This window comes from Pleurodeles waltl, chromosome 7 (genome assembly GCF_031143425.1).
Source record: "Pleurodeles waltl isolate 20211129_DDA chromosome 7, aPleWal1.hap1.20221129, whole genome shotgun sequence".
NCBI classification, from domain to species: Eukaryota; Metazoa; Chordata; class Amphibia; order Caudata; family Salamandridae; genus Pleurodeles; species Pleurodeles waltl.
The window spans coordinates 1,144,946,974-1,144,966,132 of NC_090446.1; the positions used below are offsets into that span (position 1 = coordinate 1,144,946,974).

At 45.8% G+C, this 19,159-nt stretch overlaps 1 protein-coding gene across 1 annotated transcript in view; it reads right to left on the minus strand.

Annotated features, from left to right (window-relative positions):
- QRICH2 (glutamine rich 2) overlaps positions 1-19,159 on the minus strand; it is a 479,286-nt gene that overhangs the window by 266,476 nt on the left and 193,651 nt on the right. The window contains exons 6-7 of the mRNA XM_069201754.1: positions 17,046-17,772; positions 16,795-16,889 (exon numbers count right to left, since the gene is read on the minus strand). Coding sequence (XP_069057855.1) covers positions 16,795-16,889; positions 17,046-17,772 — 822 coding nt within the window. The remainder of the gene's footprint in view (positions 1-16,794; positions 16,890-17,045; positions 17,773-19,159) is intronic.

The following is a 19,159-nucleotide window of genomic DNA, read 5'->3' on the forward strand; positions in this document are numbered from 1 at the left end:
GTTGACTGGGACGGTAACAAGAGCAATTTTGGATACAAGAAGTTTCAAGAAGAATAAAGAACACTATGGTTGAATTTATGGAGACTGTTATAATTGTGGACTTTCAAAATAATTAATGTATTATGAACCATTGATGCTTACTGAATCTTAATGTGTGCCACTCGGATTTATAATATTGGATAACAGGTGTTGTTATCATCCTGGGTTTTTTGGGGGATGTCCCAGTGAATGGCACCGTTTGGACAACTTTATAGATAATTGAGGGAGAGCGCCTTTTTTTCTACATAAAATCACCCCGAGTTTTTTTTTTTATACACTCAAGATCATGAACAAGCAAAGTCCACAACCCCCAATACCTTTACAATAGCTCAGCGCTCTGGGTGGATTAAAAAAGAGCTCACCTTTTCCCAGGCCATGCATTCTCTCTCTCAGGATATTTCCAATATGCAATTTTCTCTGTGTTTAAGGGGGCTTCAGAGGGCTTGTCATGCCTCCAGACAGCTTTTAGACCCAACGCTAGCACTATGTGAATGCCCTGCTGCCTAAGTAGGCACCCATGGTAAAATATGAAGCTTTTGGGCTTACAAGGGCTTTTGGAGCACAACTGCAGTGATGCCGCCCTGTCTGGGAAATACTTTTCTTTTTCCCTGGTGGCCTTTACTTGGATGCATCCACACTGTTGGTAATCTTCGTTTGAGAGCGGTGCACCTGCCTCTCCAGGTTACACCTACCAAAACGTCTCTGGGGCTATACAGCAGCTCCTCTGCTCCAAATAACACAGGTTGCAGGAGCTGAGAAGAGAAGTCAACTTCCTCTGATTCTGTGTTCTCCCCAAGTCCACATCTTTCTCTTCCAGTGTGGCCGGGGAGCAGTAGATACCATGTGCAAGGAGGCCCTGTTGCCAAGGAAAGAGCACTTAGAAGTGTAAACAGCATTATTCATAGTGGTTTAAGCATGATACACTCCTTCGCTGGAAGCCAGTGAAGGGAGGTCAGTGAATGGGAAATATGAAATATGCTACCAGTGGAGCCTGGTAGCAGAATTCTGGAACATTTGAAGCATATGAATCTCGTATAGAGGCGATCAAGATATACAGCGCTGCAATAATCTAAGCATGAAAAAATTAATGCATTCAAAATCATTACTTTATGGAACAACAAGAAGTGGCAGAGGATCTTTTTCAGTGTTCTGAGTTGATAAAAGCTTGAGTTAACCACTGACTTCAAATATTCCATCATGGACAAGATGGAGTCAAAACTTACTCCTAGATTCTTTACAATGGAACCCGGGAAAGGTCTTGGTCCTAATTAAGATAGCCAGTCACAAAGGAATGAGAACCTTAATTTTGCTCCACTTTAAATTAGGGTGGTTATTGGTAATCAATTTTTTGACGTAAAAACTACAGGACTGGAACTTGACAGCTAAGGCATCAGAATCCCTGGAGGTTTTTAGGAGGATCTGGGTGTCGTCAGCACACATGTATACATAAAACCTACATAACTAGATCAGCTGGGAAAGAGAGGGCATGTACATGTGAAACGCAGAGGGGACATAATTGATTCATGGGAGACCCCGCAAGACAGTGAGTGAAATATGGAGCAGTAAGCTCCAGCATTGATTTGAAATGTCCTGTTAGACAAAAAGCTGGGTAAACAGGACCAGACTCGGCCTTTGATGCTGTTATCTCTTAGTCAGTTTAATAACATCGGATAGTTCACAGTATCAAAGGTCCTTGAGAGGTCCAATAAATTCAGTGCCACAGGAATGCTGGCACATATGTGCTGCTGTGGATCATGTAATCCTGAGATCACCACATCCAGTAAGCTGCCTCTGGGCAAAAAAACAACTTGAAAGGAATGCAACACACTGCTGTACTTAACAAAAATAGAAATTTGAGGAAAAACTGCTCTATCCAATAGTTTAGCTGGTGGAGCCATATGTGTGCTTGTGCTCTCTGTGCCATGGGGGAACATCCTCCAAGCCAATTACACTAGAAAGACCATCACCCTCATACACATCACCAGCAGGTTGGACTACAGGAACTCTCTACACTGAAATCACAAAACATCTCACCAGAAGATTACAAACAGTCCAAAACGCAGCTGTTGGACTCATTCTTAACCTCCATGCAGAACACATTTCACACCATACCTTAGGGAGGTCCACTGGTTCTCGATACAAGTGCACAGAGTTCAAACTCCTCAGCAACACATTCAAAGCACTACACAACACAGGCCCAGCCTACCTTAACAGCCACATCTCTTTCCACCAACCTTCCAGGCAATTCTCAGCTGGTTTTCTAGTCACACACATACCATACATACACGGAGACAGAGCCAGAGGTCGAACCTTCTCATACATCACCCCTAAAATGTAGAACAACCTCTCTCTACACAAGATGCCGAAGAGCTGGCTCTTCAAATGACTCTGCCTTCAATGCAAGACTCCTCACCTGCACAGCACCAGGAAACCCTCCCGGGTGATAACGTCCTGTACAAACACATAACATAACACAGGGAGCTGCTACTAACCACCTTGGAAATACCTACCACATGCCCATTCTCTTGCAACAAAAGCCTAATCTCCCAGGGTTGGGTCTATTGTGTTCAGGGGTCTTCGGTCTGCCAGCCTGGCCAGAAGAACACCCCTAACCAAGCAGTTCAAAGCACAAACCTGATTAAGGCTAACTCAGAAAAATGTCAGATTATGAAATATGTTAAGGAATCTAAATATGTTAAAACTGACTGTCCCTGTAAGCGGGCTAGAAAGTATTCAGTGACCCACCTATTGACAGACTGTATACTTCCTTGAAGAAAGGAAGAAGATTCTCCGACCTGTTTTCAAAAAATATGGGATAAGGTGGCGAGAAATGGGCCTACATTTGATTTTCCCCCTTAGGTTCCAGCATGTAGCCATCACCATTTGTCAGTTCATGTGTAAAAGTTTAGCATCTTATGCTAGGCTCTCAACCACTAGTGTTTTAGACCTCCTCCGGTCGCTAGTGATTTTTTCCTTATTCATAGACTGATGTCAATCATATTTGGAATATTGCCTGTTAAGGACACAGGTACTGAGATAGGAAATCTGTCGCTCTTATGGAGGTTGGCCAAACGGGACCCGTGAGATAGTGATAGTTTGGCCTTTCACATTGCACTTTGTAACGATTTAGTCACCAAAATATGCTGCACACCATTGGTCACTTTTTCACTTTTTTCAAATGTTTTGATATATATGTGATAGCAGCTGCTGACCTGTTACATAGTTTTAGTGAGAAGAAATTCAAAATGCTGTAGTGTTTTTGTATTCATTAGGTTGATGACGTGCTGGTAAAAATGATTACATTAAGTGCTATGTACTGCTGATTTGATGCATTTGCAATTGTGTACGTTAATGAATTGGCAAATGTGCATTATTTGTGTATGAATTTATTCAGTGCTTAATTTGTAAATAAAAAGGTGCCGGTGCCCAAAGCCCTCCACTTAAACTTGTGGCTTCTCCAATTAAATGTGGGAACACGGAATACCGAGGCGGCGTAATCCTGAAGCCATCTCGGGCCTCTTTAATCCAATTGAAGCCATACTCTAGCAGCTTTCTACTTTCTCCCTTTGCGACGCTTTTCCGTTTTTCCCTTCCTCCGTCTTTCCGATATGTGTCTTTTGTTCGCAGCAAATGCTTTATGCAGAAGAATAAGCACCGGCCCTCAAAAATAAGTGCCGGTGCTCAGCACCCTAAACAAGCACAAATTAAGCACTGAATTTATTACTTGGAAATAAATAATTTTGACTGACAGAATTTTGAGGACTGACTGACTGTCTTCATTGTCGCACCTACATGTATGCACACATATCTGCACGTTTGTTCACTCGCAACAGGCTCACACCCCATATTATAAGTGCACAGTGGAAGACCTTATTTTAAAGGTGGCACTGGAAATTACAGCTCAGATCTATTTTACCTTAAAGGTGGCAGTGGTTGAAATTCTTTTGGCGATCCTATGCCACAGGAGAGGTTCAAAACCAAGAAAGAGTGGGGTATGTCAAAGGATCGAACTAACTCCCTACACTAATTAAAGACTCACGAGTGCAAAGTAAGTATTTGAATATGCCCACTACCAGTACAACTTTCAACCATAACAAGAAAATAAATGAAATAACCCCGCATTCTCTAAGAAGGTCGTTCTTGGGTTGAAGTATTCTGATACATGCAAAAGCATGAGCTGTAAGTTCCTTGCTGACATTAATTGCTGACCATACTTCTTTCTCACTTTCTGATGAAGTATTCACTGTGGTTTTCGGCTGCCAGTATAGCATGGCTTGTAACGTTAGTCAAGTTGGCCCAGAAGTCTTTTCCAGACCCCTAATGGAGAGTCTGCTTCAGTAAATTAATAACCTGTGCTAAAAGTCATGGGAAGGCCCATTATTTGGAAGCAGCACCCAGCACAAAAAGTAAGGTCTATACAACTTTTCATGAAAACGTAACCATTTCAGAGTGAGCTAGTCACAATACTTCAAAATCAAAACTCATGATTGGGAAATAGACATTAAGTTTGTCCAAGGACATTCCTATTTCTGCAGGATTGAAACTCAAACTGTACCTTTGCCATCAGTTTCTGCAGCTAGAAAAGGCCTACATCTATTTAAAAAATAAGCAGGCTGTGAGCAGAACATAATATCAACACCTGGTGTACCCGATAAATAGCACAAGGGGCCGGTGTAAATATCTGCAACACAATGAAGAACTTTAGCATCGAAGAGGCCGACTCTATGGGAACACAGAATTCTTCTTCTCTTGTTGATGGCCTTTGACTAACAGCTTGAAGGCCTAGTGGTAACTCATCACTGTTCGACCTCGACTTCAGTGTTTGTGGATTTCAGCGATACATAGTGTGACTGAGCCACTGTATTGCTGTTTTTTTTTCTAATAATAAACAACACTAAGATCCTCTTTAAATGTCAGAGCGCCCGAGCAGCATTCTTCTTTGTGCTGTGAGCAGAACTGGCCTAAAGAACTAATATGAAAACAATGAGAAAAGAAACGATACTGGAGAAATGGAAAAGGAAGCAATGAACCTCCTTACTACGGGCACCACGTAAATGAAATTAAAACCTCACAGCCTCTGCTATCTGTTGCGGAGGGAGTCGGGGATTGGGGGTATTTCCAGACAGAAGTAGAGCAAGCGTGTAGAACTTGCGGCCACAATCTGTAAAACCACCAAGCAGTCTAGGAACACGGTCATCAAAACACAAAGAAGTGATTACCTCCTCAATGAGAGAGATAAATTGAAGCTTAGGAAGCTTTGAATGGTAAAGACCCCGCAACTTAAAGAGCAAGTTACTTACATTTGGGAAAGATTTTCTGGTAGAGACTATCCAGCTGCTGATTGCTCACCTTAGTCCCAAGGGGTCAGACTCGATCTTGGGACACTTGAACAGTACCTCTGTGTGCCAGTAGGTGGTGTTGACAGCTCACGGGCGACATCGCCTGTGTGGGGAAGTGGCCTGCGCAGTGCCTATATAGACACCAAACCGGCGCACTACATCAGCTTCTTTCATGACTATTTCCGCACCAAAACCGTGGTCGTGCCATGATGATTTTTGACCTGTCAGCAGAGTCTAACAGAATTTCTTAGATGAAGAGCCAAGTTCGCAGAATGGGAAGGATGGGAGGGTTGGTGAGGAATCTGCAGTTAAGTAGTCTCTTACCAGAAAAAGCATTGCTGAAGGTAATTAATTTGTTCTTCTGATAAAGACTTATATCTGCAGATTCCTAGTGGTGGCCTTGGCTCTTGTAGAATGAGCCTATTAGCCTGCTTCGTGGCTAGTGCATAGCAGATTTTGATGCAGAGTACAATCTATCGAGAGATGCTCTAGTCTGCACCACTTTTTCTTTTTCCGCTCCAGCGAACACAATGAAGAACTGATTGTCCATGTGGTACTCCTTGGTGCGATCTATGCAAAAGGAAAGGGCTCTTTTTCATTTTGAACAACAGAGTTTCTCCTTTCCCTTTGAAGGATGAGGTGGAGAGAAAAATGATTGCAGCGTGATGTTTTGGCCGACATGGAAAGGGGTCACCACTTTCTGGAGAAAGGAGGCATGAGTCAAAAGAACCAGTTTGTCTGGGTAGAAGCTGGTGTACGAGGGATTAATAGAAAGAGCTTGAAGTAATTGCCACTTAGAAGACTTAAGCATTAGACGTCTGATAGGGCAGCTATGCATGGTTTGGCATGGACAACACATTAGGTATGTTAAGACCAAAATAAAATCCCACTGGTATATAACAAAAGCGGTAGGTGGGAACAGATGCTGTAAGCCCATAAGAAAACTTGTCACAACCGGTGATTTAAACAGAGAGGGCTGATCCAGCAACTGCGAAAAAACAGAAGTAGCAGAAAGGTAACTTTTGATAGTGCCCAGGGCTAAACCCTGCTGAGCTAAAGACAACACAAACAACAGCACCTCCGATAGAGAGGCAGAAAGTGGATAAACTTGTCATGAGGAGCACCAAGCCACAAACTTATCCCAAAGACAGGCATATACGGCTTTTATTGGCTGATGCCTTGCTGCCAGAATAACATTGCAGATCTCAGAAGGAAGACTGAAAACACTCAGCTGTTGCTGCTAAGGGCCCAAGCATGAAGATGGTGAATGTGCAGGCCGTGCTGCAGTGACAGGAGTTCATGCGCCATCTCCAAGTGCAGATGCCATTCAATGGCTGAGTTAGTCCGCCCTGGCATTAAGACACACCCCATCAGGTACTGTACAACCTGGAAAATGTCCTGTGGTTCAAGCCATACCCAGAGGTGCAGGGCCTCCTGGTCTCCTGTCACAGGCTCCACAACCCCACTTCACCCTTCTTGTTGCAATGCCACATGGTGGTGCTGTTGTCTGTGAAAACCCTGACTAGCCTTCCTTTGGTTGATGGTAGGAAGGCTTTCAACACCAAGGGGATAGTGTTCAGTTCTAGAAGATTGACGTGGAGCTGTACCTCAGTTGGAGACTGGAGCCTTTTGATGGTCGCCCATCCCAGAAGTGATGCATCTGTGACCACTGTCAAATCTGGGTGGGGAAGGGAGAGGAGTCGGCCGCTGACGCAATTACGGTCCAGCAGCCACCACTGCAGGTCTTTTACAGTCTCCTCTGAAATCCGGACCATGTCCGAGAGCCTCCTCTGGTGCTGTACTCCCTGGCACATCAGGTCCCACTGCATGACGTTGCATGTGCCCCCTGGCATACTTCACAGGCAGCATGAAGGAGGCCAACAGACCCTGCAGTTTCAGAGTTAGTCTCACAGAGATCCAGGACTGAGGCTAAAACATTGGTATCATAGCCTGAATTCTGTACTCTGTACAGTAAGGGCGACACTGCCCCATGTCCAAAATAGCTCTGATAATGAAGAGAGTTTGAGAAGGAGTCAGGTGTGACTTTGGAACATTGACAGTGCATCCCAACAAATGGAGGCGGTTCGCTGTAGTCTGGAGATGGGCGACAACTGCCTGTGATGAGCCAGCCTTCAGCAGCCAGTTGTAGACGTAGGGAAAGACTGGAACCCTGGACCTCTGAAGCTGTGCTGCAACTAATGCCATCACTTTTGTAAACACCTGAGGGGAACTGGTGAGGCCAAATGGGAGCACAGTGACCTGAAAATGCTCTTGGCCCACCATAACTTGCAGGTGACACCTGTGGGTCTGTAGGACAGGAATGTGGAAATACGTGTCCTGGAGAGCAAGCGCTACAATCTAGTCTCTGGGATACAGTCCAGACAACACCCGGGCCAGGGTGAGCATTCTGAATTCCTCCTTTCACAGAAAAGTGTTGAGAGGACAAAGATTTAGGATAGGATGTAGGCCTCCATGCTTTTTCAGCACTAGAAAGTTGGGGGAGTACCAACCACAACCTACTTCTGAGGTGGTGGCCTCTCAATGGCTCCTTCGGCCAAAACAGTTTGCATCTCCTGATGTAGCAAAGAGTGCTGGTCCTCCATCAGCCAAGCTGAGAATGGTGGCAAAGGTGGCCGGGTTTCCAGACACGGCAGAGAGTAACCCCTCTGGACAATTTGAAACACCCACTTATCTGATGTTACTGTTTGACATTGGGGAAGGTGGTGCCTCATCCTGCTGCCAATGGGGTGACTGTGCTGTGTTGATGCCATGCTAAAGGGGCTTGGTGGCTGTAGCAGTCAGAGGGGTGGAGATTGGACAGTATGCTGGCTTTGGGTCCCATGTCCTCTTTGGGAACCACATCCATGGCCACGAAAGGGCTGGGAAGCCTGATGGCCTTTGGGGTATGGTTGGTATTACAGATGCAGCTAGGAGCCCCTACAGTGCCATGAAATGGGTGAAAGAGTAGTGCAGCTGGCGCAAAGCCAGGGACGTTCCTAATGACCTGTAAGTGGTCCAACCCTCCTTAAAGCACTCAAGCACTCCATCGACATTGTCGCCGAACAGGCAGAAGCCATCAAAGGGCATGTCCATCAGTGCCGAGGGGACATCCCCTGAAAAGTCAGTTCATCTCAATCAGACGTGGTGGTGCAGTGCCACTGTGGAAGCAGTAGCCCTGTCCAGCGAGACGTGGTGTCCAGTCCACACCAGATGGTGAACTTTGCTGCATTATGGCCCCAGCCCCCTCCGCAACCATGGGCAGCACTTGCGCAACTGAGTACCACAAGGTATGAAAGTACTGGCCCAAGAGGCAAACCGTGTACACTGACTGCAATGCTAGGCTGTTAGAAGAGAAAATTATCTTCTCAAAGCTGACCAGCCTTTTGGATTTCCTGTCCAGTGGAGTGGTAGGGAAGACACCATGGTTGACTTTTGGTGGCCGAGGCCTGCACCTCTAGGCTCTCCGGATGGGGTGCTGGGGGAAATAAGCTGGCTTCCCAAATGTGGGACGGTGGAGATAGGCAATCATCCTGTGCACTGGTACACCTGTGCAGGGCTTGGCCCAGTAAGATGTCCATGAGGTAAGTGCTTCATTAAAGAGAAGTAGGGGCTTCACAGAAAATAGCCACAGTTGAACCGCCTCCGTCATAATGTTGGTCTTGACTGTGACTGAGAGAAGCTGAGGGTTGAGGACCTCCACCCATCTCCTCACCACCATGGTGAAGGATGCAGCTTCCTCCAAAGCTGGTCCCGGAGGCAAGCAAGGCCAGAATCTGGAGACGTATCCAGTCCGCTAGTGTCTCCCAGCTCCTCACACCAGTTGTCTCCATGGTAATTTGGGCCTAGATCATTGGTTGGGTCAGGAAACCTAAAACCATCGTTATCACCACCCCCAAAGTTGGACAGAAGCATTGTGTCCAACCCAGACCATTGAGATACAATAGAAGCTGGTGTCAAAGTCGAATGGCTCCGTGGTGGTGCCATCTTGAAAGCGGACAGCACAATGGGGTCTGTGTTGTTTGGTGGGGCCGGTGATGTCGGGAGTGGCTTCAGGAGGGCATGCTCCAGCCTGGGTCTCGGCTGTGAGGCTGGAGTCAGTCCAGATTCGGAGAAGGATCCAGAGGGCCCAGCTGGCGTAAGAGGCGGGTTTTTTAGTGGTATCCCAACTGAGGCACCTCTTGGCTCCGTGGGGCCCAAAGGCGCACAAGAGGGAGTCTGTGGCCTAAAGATGACATGCATGGTGGCATAGAACGTCCTAAGATGGTTAGGGGTCGCTCCAGCTGCAGGGAATTCAGGGAGGTGCTGAGCAAACCTGGCCTGCAGCTCAGTAGGAGGACTCTGGGAGCAGGACTTAGATGCACAAAGTTGAGAGGGGGAAGACAAAGAATGCTTCAATTGAAAAGTTAGTCAAAAGGTGACCCAGGTAGCTCTCTGGATGTGCACTGTTGGCATGGAAAGAAAGGAACTGATGCCAGCCAGGGTGGCACCTATATAAGTACCAAGCATGTCACTTCTGGCACGAGTGACATTAATGCAGAACCGCCAATGCCACCACTGGCGTGCAAAGGTATTGCTCGAGTTTTTCCAGATCCAGTCTCACGCCTGTGGAATATTCTAAAATGAGGAATTTGTCTTTATCAGAAACAGAAATTAATAAGAGGTTAGTGTGGCGGCAGACAGGTGGAAAGGATGGCTGATCATTGAAAGAGAAAACCATCCCACAATTTTGGATGACTGTGATAATCCAACACACTTAACAAGGATCATCTGCCCATATGGCTTAAAGGTCAGAGCCAAAAATCTATCAATCAATACCCCTAAGGAGCTGTTTGCACAAATACTGGAAATTGAACTGCTACCTGTAATCAAGCAATGAAGTCAGTGGGTATAAAAACCTATCAAAAATAGGAAAATAAAATAAAATATCCATTTCTACAAGGGTCCCATTCACTCCAAAAAGAAGTGAGGTAGTCCTACTGGTGTCCATACAGGGAACGCTAGACTCTACCAACTGTAGGTGCCTGCCATCACTTGACTGCTGAGTCCCTGAGATATCTGGACGCTTACAAACCACAGCTTGATAGATTCCCATGTACTGGCGCAAATAGCTATATTTATACAGTGTTAATATGAGGTCTTTCCTTTTCTCCTACATTTGCAGTCTCTGACTAGATGTTTGCAGAATAGAAACCCCTTATTCCCTCACAATTCTGAACTCTCCTCTTGATTAGAAGAAGGAAATCTAGATTTATTGTATTCATCACATGGCTTACAATCACAGAAGAGCCTGAATAAAAAATAAAAGTGTGCCTGGGTTTTTGCAAGAGGCAGTGGCCTTTTAAAAACGTAGGTCAAAAGAGAATAGCCTTTTACCAACCACTTACCACTAAAAGGGCTACTGTCTAGAGTATTTGCGGTAAGAGTCAACCTGACGGCAACATAGTAATTAGCAAGCTATAATGGATGTCTCCAAGCGCAGCAGAAAATCTGGGGCCTGATTTAGAATACGGCAGATGGGTTAGTCTATCACAAATATGACAGATATCCACTCTGCCTGACTACAAGTGGCATAGGACTTAACACCCTTGTAATAATGCGGACTGGAAATCCATGACATTTGTGACAGAGCAACCCATCCGTCAAGCTCTAATTCAGGGGCCTTACCTTTCTGATTTCGTGAAATCACTCAGTGCAGGCAACAGACTTATACAGCAGCACAGAGAAGCAGTGGTGGTGTAAGGGATGTGTGAGGAGCTTCGAGAGGGTTTTGCAGAGAAATAAAACCTCATCCAAGAGCAAAATCATATTACAGCTTGCTCCCATGCCGAGCCCCTATGCCTGGACTCAAGACAGCATCAAGTATCTGAGAAAAGTATGAGCATCACTGGAGAAACCTTTCTCATTTATGTGGAAGCTTCCAGTTATACGTCAAAAACTAAAGGACTAAGCAGCAAGGGGCGTGGGAATACTTGAATGAAGCCCAAGAAACCCACAATAACGCTGAGATTATATAATTAAAGTAACATAAGCCTGGTCCTGATACCAGAAGAGTAACTTTTCAGCTGCTAGACTTTGACGCACACACTTCTAAGGAAGACCAATTGTCTTCAGACACTTAAGATGCACTCACTACTGGAGTGGATCATGAACTCACAATGTGACCAAAGGCTCACAAAAATCTGCCTTAAACTAGTAATACCGTCCCCTAGGATCTTTAAAAATGTGGCATTCCATCAGAGTGTTTCCCTTTCCATCCACTGATCTTCGTCAACTGGCATGTCTAAGGCACAGAGGTGCATCTCAAACTGTCCAAAAGGCTCAGCTAGCACAGCTTACTGTGACTAAGTAGCTACTTATTCTACTTTTGTGTGACACCAGGAAACTCACACTGGCCTATTACTTCGGACTTGTAAAGCCTGTTGTTCCCTAGCAATTCACATGGCTGACTTTAGAAGCTGCACCTTGGCTGGACACAGAGGCTTCACTAGAAATAGCCATAAGAGGTCCCCCAGAGGAGACATCCTAACAGAAGCCAAAGAGTCAAGAAAGAATAACCAGCTAGGTACATGGTATCCTGACAAAAACAATCAACAGTCCCACAGATATGGCGCTTTTTCACAACAAAATATATATTTATGTATGTATGCAAATCAATATTCAGACATTCTGGAACATGTAGTATAGGAATTTAGAGTACCTCTGTGTATAATAAAGACTCCTGTAATTTTGGTTAACCCATGCCCAATGGGTATACTTTTTACTTGTGAAAAACAGACAAATTAAAAATACCTTCCTTATGATTCTGGGACTGGTCATTCCACAATCTACTTCTCTATGTGAAACGTATGCATTGCAGAAAGGACTGGACAATGCTTTCCTAAAAAGGACGTTTCCCTTTTTAAATGTTTGGATGTTTTGGAAACCGTCATACCCAAGCATCCCACTGCATGTCTGGACTTGGCCCCTTGCTCATGTTTACCATCCACTGCACCCAGGCCCAACATGTTTCTTCCCAACATACAAATCTGCAGCAGGGCATCTGATAGTTAAGAATAGCTGAGTGGGTGTTGTAAAAGAAAGAAGGAACGAACTAAGAGTACCGTAATCACCCTGAAGCAGTGCTTAATTTGTGCTTGTTTCCGGTGCTGTGCACCGGCATTTATTTTTGAGGGCCGAGGCTTATTCTTCTGCCTCAGGCATTTGCTGCGAGCAAAAGACACATATGGGAAAGACTGAGGAAGGGAAAAACGAAAAAGCGTCACAAAGGGAGAAAGTAGAAATGTGCTAGAGTTAGCTGAAGGGGCAGGGAGCGGCTTTATATGGATTGAAGAGGCCCGAGATGGCTTCAGGATTTCGCCGCCTCAGTATTCCGTGTTCTCGCATTTAATTGCAGCAGCCGCGTGTTTAAGAGGAGCGCTTTGAGCACTGGCACGTTTTTATTTACAAATTAAGCACTGCCCTGAAGATTATTTATCTATACTCATCAGTGCTGCTCTTCCACCTTCCTAACTGGTTGGATATCTGATTTCACTTATGAATGCCAATTTGAGGTAGTAAGGGCAGAGGGCATATGCCAACCCGATTTCAAGCCAGCAAACTACCCAGAACATCCTGCAGTAGCAAACAAGTTGCTACAACTTCATAGCTGAAAACCATGTTTCCTAAAATATCCATCCAGAATGTAATGCTTACAAAGAGCATGTGAAGTGGTCCCATTGCTGCCCTAAGCATGTCTGCAATGGGAATGTGTTTTTGGAATGCCAGTAAGTGTGCCTTTGCTCTAATGGAACGATTATGAAGTCTCTGAGGACCCTGAACTTCTCTAATATATGATTTTGAAATGCAAGCGATCATCCATCGACCTCAATTCTGACAAAACAGAGGTCCTTGGTATAGGTGGAAGTAAGGCTCTCCGGATCTTTGGACCCCGGGCCACTTACCCTGCTCCTGCTAAGGAAGTGAAGAATGTTGGAGTAAAATTAATTCTACTATTCAGCAAAATAACTAGACCTTTGTGGTACTGCCATCTTGCATCTTTAGGCTGGATAAACTCAGGGCATGTGGACGCCTGCTAGCAATATTGGCATTTTCTGGATTAAGATTACCCTACAGTGATGTCACCTACCTGGGCCTGGCAAATGTACTCTATAAAAACAGCAGAATGTTCAAAATAATACTGCAGGATAGTATCCAAGAACCATAGATCTACCTATACCACACCAATCCTGAAAAGACTTCACTTGTTACTTACTAAAAACCAAAGTTTCCTTCAAAGTCATATGCATTGTACAGAGGGTATAGCATAATAAAGCATAATAAACTGTTGGAAATGGCCCTTTTTGCAGGGTCAACCCAAGTCTTTTTGCCTCCTTCTTCCTATTTTGTCTTACCTGTTTTTGGTTGGCTTTAGGACTCTGCACACTTTACCACTGCTAACCAGTGCTAAAGTGCAAATGATCTCCGTGTAAAGTGTACTGTTGATTGGTTTATCAATTATTGGCATATTTGATTTGCTGGTAAGTCCCTAGTAAAGTGCACTAGAGGTTCCCAGGGCCTGTAAATCAAATGCTACTAGTGGGCCTGCAGCACTGGTTGTGCCACCCACATTAGTAGCCCTGTAAACAAGGCTCAGACCTGCCACTGCAGTGTCTGCGTGTGCAGTTTTAAACTGCCAATTCGACTTGGCAAGTGTACCCACTTGCCAGGCCTCAACATTCCCTTTTACTACATGTAAGGCACCCCTAAGTTAGGCCCTAGGTAGCCCCATGGGCAGGGTGCAGTGTAAGTGTAAGGTAGGACATATACTAGTGTGTTTTATATGCCCTAACAGTGAAATACTGCCAATTTCAGTTTTCACTGTGCAAGGCCTATCTCTCTCATAGGTTAACATGGGGGCTGCCTTTAAATATCCTTAAAGCGCAGATTCTCTTTGAGGGCAGATAAAAATATGGAGTTTAGGGTCTCTGAGCTCACAATTTTAAAATACATCTTTTAGTGAAGTTGATTTTTAGATTGTTAGTTTGAAAATGCCACTTTTAGAAAGTAGGCATTTTCTTGCTTAATCCATTCTGTGACTCTGCCTGTTTGTGGATTCCCCGTCTGGGTCAGTTTGACAATTGGGCTGTTCACACCTCTCCTCTAGACAGTGACACTAAGGGGCTGGGGTGTAGCCTGCATATCTTGATTAGCCATCTGTGCTGGAGGGGAGGGGAGGAGTGGTCACTCACACCTGAAAGGACTGTGCCTGCCCTCACACAATGCCATCTCCGACCCCCTGGTGAGTGTCTTGGGCCTGGCCAGGACAAATAAGGATCTTGCAAAAACTTGAGACTTTGCTTTGAAGTTTGCCAACTTCAAAAGCAGAACTGGGTATAAGAAGAAGACCCAAAATCCCAGACTTTTAGAATCGTTCTGGGATCAATAGGAACCTCTGCCCAGGAGAGGAGCTGAAGGAGGAGTACTGTCCCTTTGCTGTGCTGCTTTGCTGGACTGGCCTGCAGTTGCTGCTTCTGCCTGAAAAGAGTGCAAAGGGTGAACTTTGCTGTGTGTCCTGCTTGAGAAAGTTCTCCAAGGGCTTGGAGTAGAGCTTGTCTCCGGTTGGAAGTCTAAGGGGCACCAAAGACTTCAGTTTCCTAAACCTGCAGCACTGGGAACTGTGTGTTTTGTGCTGCTCAAGAGGAGAAACCACCGTGATGCCACCAACGATGCTGCGGGCCTGCACCGTGACCTGCAGACGCCGCACAGAGTCGCATTGCCCCGCTTCGCACCGCAACTGTGGTCTCACCGACGCCGTCATCGGATGACTTCACCGAGCCACTGCTCGCACCGCGACCTGTGGGCCTCGCACTCTGGCATCGCCTGCTCACACCGCAGCCTGGGCACCCCCAACGACGACGCTCCTGCTGACACCGGCGCCTGTGGACACCGCTCGTGAGGTACACGATGCACCGTCCTGTCCCACACTGCAGCCCCGGTCCACCAACGCCAGCACCATCGACTCCTGTGTCGTCACCAGGCTTCCTGCCTGCAACATAGCCTGTGGACACCGCTTGTGAGGGTCACGAAGCACCGTCCTGTCCCGCACCGCTGGCTTGGATCTACCGACAACAGCGCTTCAGCAACGACGCCGCCGCCGCTGCCTGCACTGTGACCTGTGGACACCGCACGTCGCGCGGCCCCACTTCACACCGCAGCCCTGGTCTCACTGACGCCGCTGGATGCCGTCACTGAGCCGCTGCCTGCACCGTGACCTGTGGGCACCACACGTCGCATCATCCCGCTTCACACGGCAGCCCCAACGCCATCCATGCCAGCGCACCTGACTTTATCAGCCTGGAGTTTTATCCGCAACGTGTGTGATCTCAAGGGCCTGACGACTCGTGCACCGACTTCTGAAACGATACCGCAACATCAGCGACGCCATTCTCTGGAGCTCATAGCGAGGATCATGACGCCCTGCAAATCCAAGGTACTGTTTGCGGGTCTTCCCGACACCGTAGCTGGCCCACAATGCCGCGGCCGGCCTGAACTATTGGTTTTGCTGATCACGACGCTGTGATAGCCCCAGATGGCGCTATCGACGTCAAGGAACTGCATTTTTGAGTAAATCTTGCAGAATTACTATTTTTATTACTGTATGTTGGATTTTATCGTATTTGGTCTTGTTTTATATAGATAAATATTGGCTATTTTTCTAAAACTGGTATGGTGTCCTTTTGTAGTGTTTTCAATTATTACTGTGTGTTATGTGCAAATGCTTTACACATTGCTTCTAAGATAAGCCTGACTGCTCATGACAAGCTATCAAGGGGGTGAGCAGAGGTATCTCCCTTATCATGACTAGAGTGAGGGTCCCTACTTGGACAGAGTGCAAACCGACTGCCAACTAGAGACCCCATTTTTAACATAAACCCCCTAAATTTCAGCAAAATGTCCTCATTCCCCTTTCCCACTCCGTCTTCTGAGCTCTGCCACAGCTTCAGAGTTGAAAGTGCCACGTTTTAAGGAAACTAGGCTGGGGGTTGTTAATTTTTAGTTCTGGCCCGTTCGTGTAGAACTCATGGCCTTCACGTTTGAAGAATTCCTTGATTTGAGAAGACATGGTTTCTTTCTGTTACAGCCATGTCTTAAACCTTGGACTAGTGAAAGCAGTTAAAAATACAGGTGGGTCACCGCAGATTTGTGTTCAGACAACTAACTGCTTGCACAACTTGTGTGCCCGCCCACTGGTTTAATGTGTGTTTCTCTGCACACAACGGCTTTGCCAAATAAAATCCTCAGTCAGGTGCTGATGGAACCTTCAATCCCACACCATGAATATGATGGTTCACATAAACCTTTGGATAAAGGAGGTTTTGTATTCTCGAGAGCTGCACACGCAATACTGACACACATAGAGACAGCCGACTCTTGTTACCTTTTGCCTGTCTTCGTGTGTCTCTTCCAAGTTTTTCTCGAAGGTTGCAAGTCGCTTATCCAGGTCATCAGGAAGCTTAGACAGTTTCTCTTTCGCTGAAACAAAAGAAAAGAACACTTTCACCATCTAACTAGTGTTTTGAATACAGATATGAAACGCAAAAACACTGCACATCTTTCAGCAGGTATATCAGCCTTATAAAAACAGCTAAGATGTAGGAGGGCCCAAAGAAGAGGCCTAGATTCACTTACCCATGTCAGTGATCTGCTTTATCTGCTTCACCTCTGAGCGGTCAGCCTTCTTTTGTTCAAGAGCATCAATCAGCTGCTTCAGTAAGGCATTCTGGTCACTCAGGCCACCAAGGTTACGGAGAGCCTCAACAGTGTCATTGTAGCGCTCAGAGACACTGCTAGTCCTGGAGAGGCTTGTGTCAGATCGAGCTGTTTCTGCAGGGCTGTGGCCATGCTCTATTCCTGTGGGGCTGGCATGATCTGGGGCAGAAGTATGTTCAGAGTGACGAGCTGGATCTGCCCCTGCAGTTGGCAATGTCTGCTGCGTTCCTGGAGCAGCCCCTGGGGCTCCTGGAGCAGCACCTGGGGTTCCTGGAGCATGAGCTTGGGTTCCAGAAGCAGGACCAATGGTTCCTGGGGCAGGACCTGGGGTTCCTGGAGCAGCATCTGGGGTTCCTGGAGCATGCGCTTGGGTTCCAGGAGCAGTACCTGGGGTTCCAGGAGCAGAACCTGGGATTCCTGGAGCATGACCTGGGGTTCCTGGAGCATGACCTGGGGTTCCTGGAGCATGACCTGGGGTTCCTGGTGCCTGAGCTTGGGTTCCTGGTGCCTGAGCTTGGGTTCCTGGAGCCTGAGCTTGGGTTCCTGGAGCCTGAGCTTGGGATCCTGGAGCAGGACCTGGGATTCCTGAAGTTGCTCCAGTGGCAAACTGTACACCTTGGACAGAGGTTTGAGATGTTGGAGAATCCTGCAGATCAAGCAAAAGGAGAGCAGTACTTTGAAGATATGAGATTAGACAATGGGTACAGCTGCTACCCATTCAGTTCCAAATATTCTGCAAGCTTTAAGGGGTAGTCATTTCATTTTTCATTTTAAAAATCTATTGTTGCATGTCCGTAGCTCTCTTGTATTACAAATAGGAATATTTAGAAAACAGAATGATATATGCAAGTTACATAATAAGCACGAGCAAGACTACAACCTTCACAACCCAGTACATTTACCTCAACCTAGACCTACAGTGCCTATGTGTGCACGTGCAAAAGAAACAGAACAAAAATAGACGTGTTTAGCCACCTGAAACGAGTTATCCCTATGCAGAGCACCTGAATAGCAAAATCTTCCATCACATCAAAAATGGCAAATGCTCAAGCGGATCAAACAAAGTCAAACAAAGAAACATATGACTGTTTTAAATTAAATCGAGTAGCTAACTGCAGTTAAGCAAAAGGCAGTTCCATAAACAGAGACCAAAAATAATGATAAAAAGGTTTTGGGCCTTTTTGACTATTAGACCAAAGAGATTTCAAGAAAAAAAAGCAAATCAGAGCTACATAGCCAGTGCCGACCTATGAAATATTCTGCTTCTTAACGAAGTCTGTATAGAACAGGCAGAACACATAACTTTTCTATGGTTTCTCTGATGAAGAATCGGCCGTTGTTTTGTAATTAAGGCATTGTCACGTTCACTACATTTATATGAAAATAGGAGCTTTCTACTAGAACTTCCTAGTACCTATGATCAATTGCGGCGGAGTCCAATGCGGCTCCCAGACACCCGGCAGGATAGCGCGTTGCCATCAAGCACATAAAAAAGAGCAAATCACTGAGCACACGCATGCCAATTTAGGAATATATCTCACAGCCTGTTTCAACAAATTTATTTTAAAGGTGTCAGTTTTGTCAGTATGTTGTGGAAAATAAACCGTCTGAGGCAAGTAAAAAGAAAGACACTGGGTATTTAACTACATATACTGAGAGGGTATATCTGCGCACACAGCCAGCGCAGAAAACCTATTCAAAAACACGTATTTTGTCGTACATCCAAATGTATGTATCTTTTTCATGCCCGCTAGGAACTAACAAAGGGATTCCTGGCAGTTATAAACCTAGTTATGTGTGTGAAGATCTTTGCCACAAAAGTGGAGATCTCCACATCCATAAATTAAGATCAAAGGGTGGAACATAGGACACTCCAGGCGTGGTTTGGAAGTTTGGATATACCCATAAACTCGTAAATGTTGTGGGTATTCTCAAAATCCGATCTCTTCCTTTTAGTTCCCTGAAAAGATTTAAAACTTACTCCAAAATCCCTTTATTTGGAAACGGAATGGATCACCCCCATAAATGTTGAA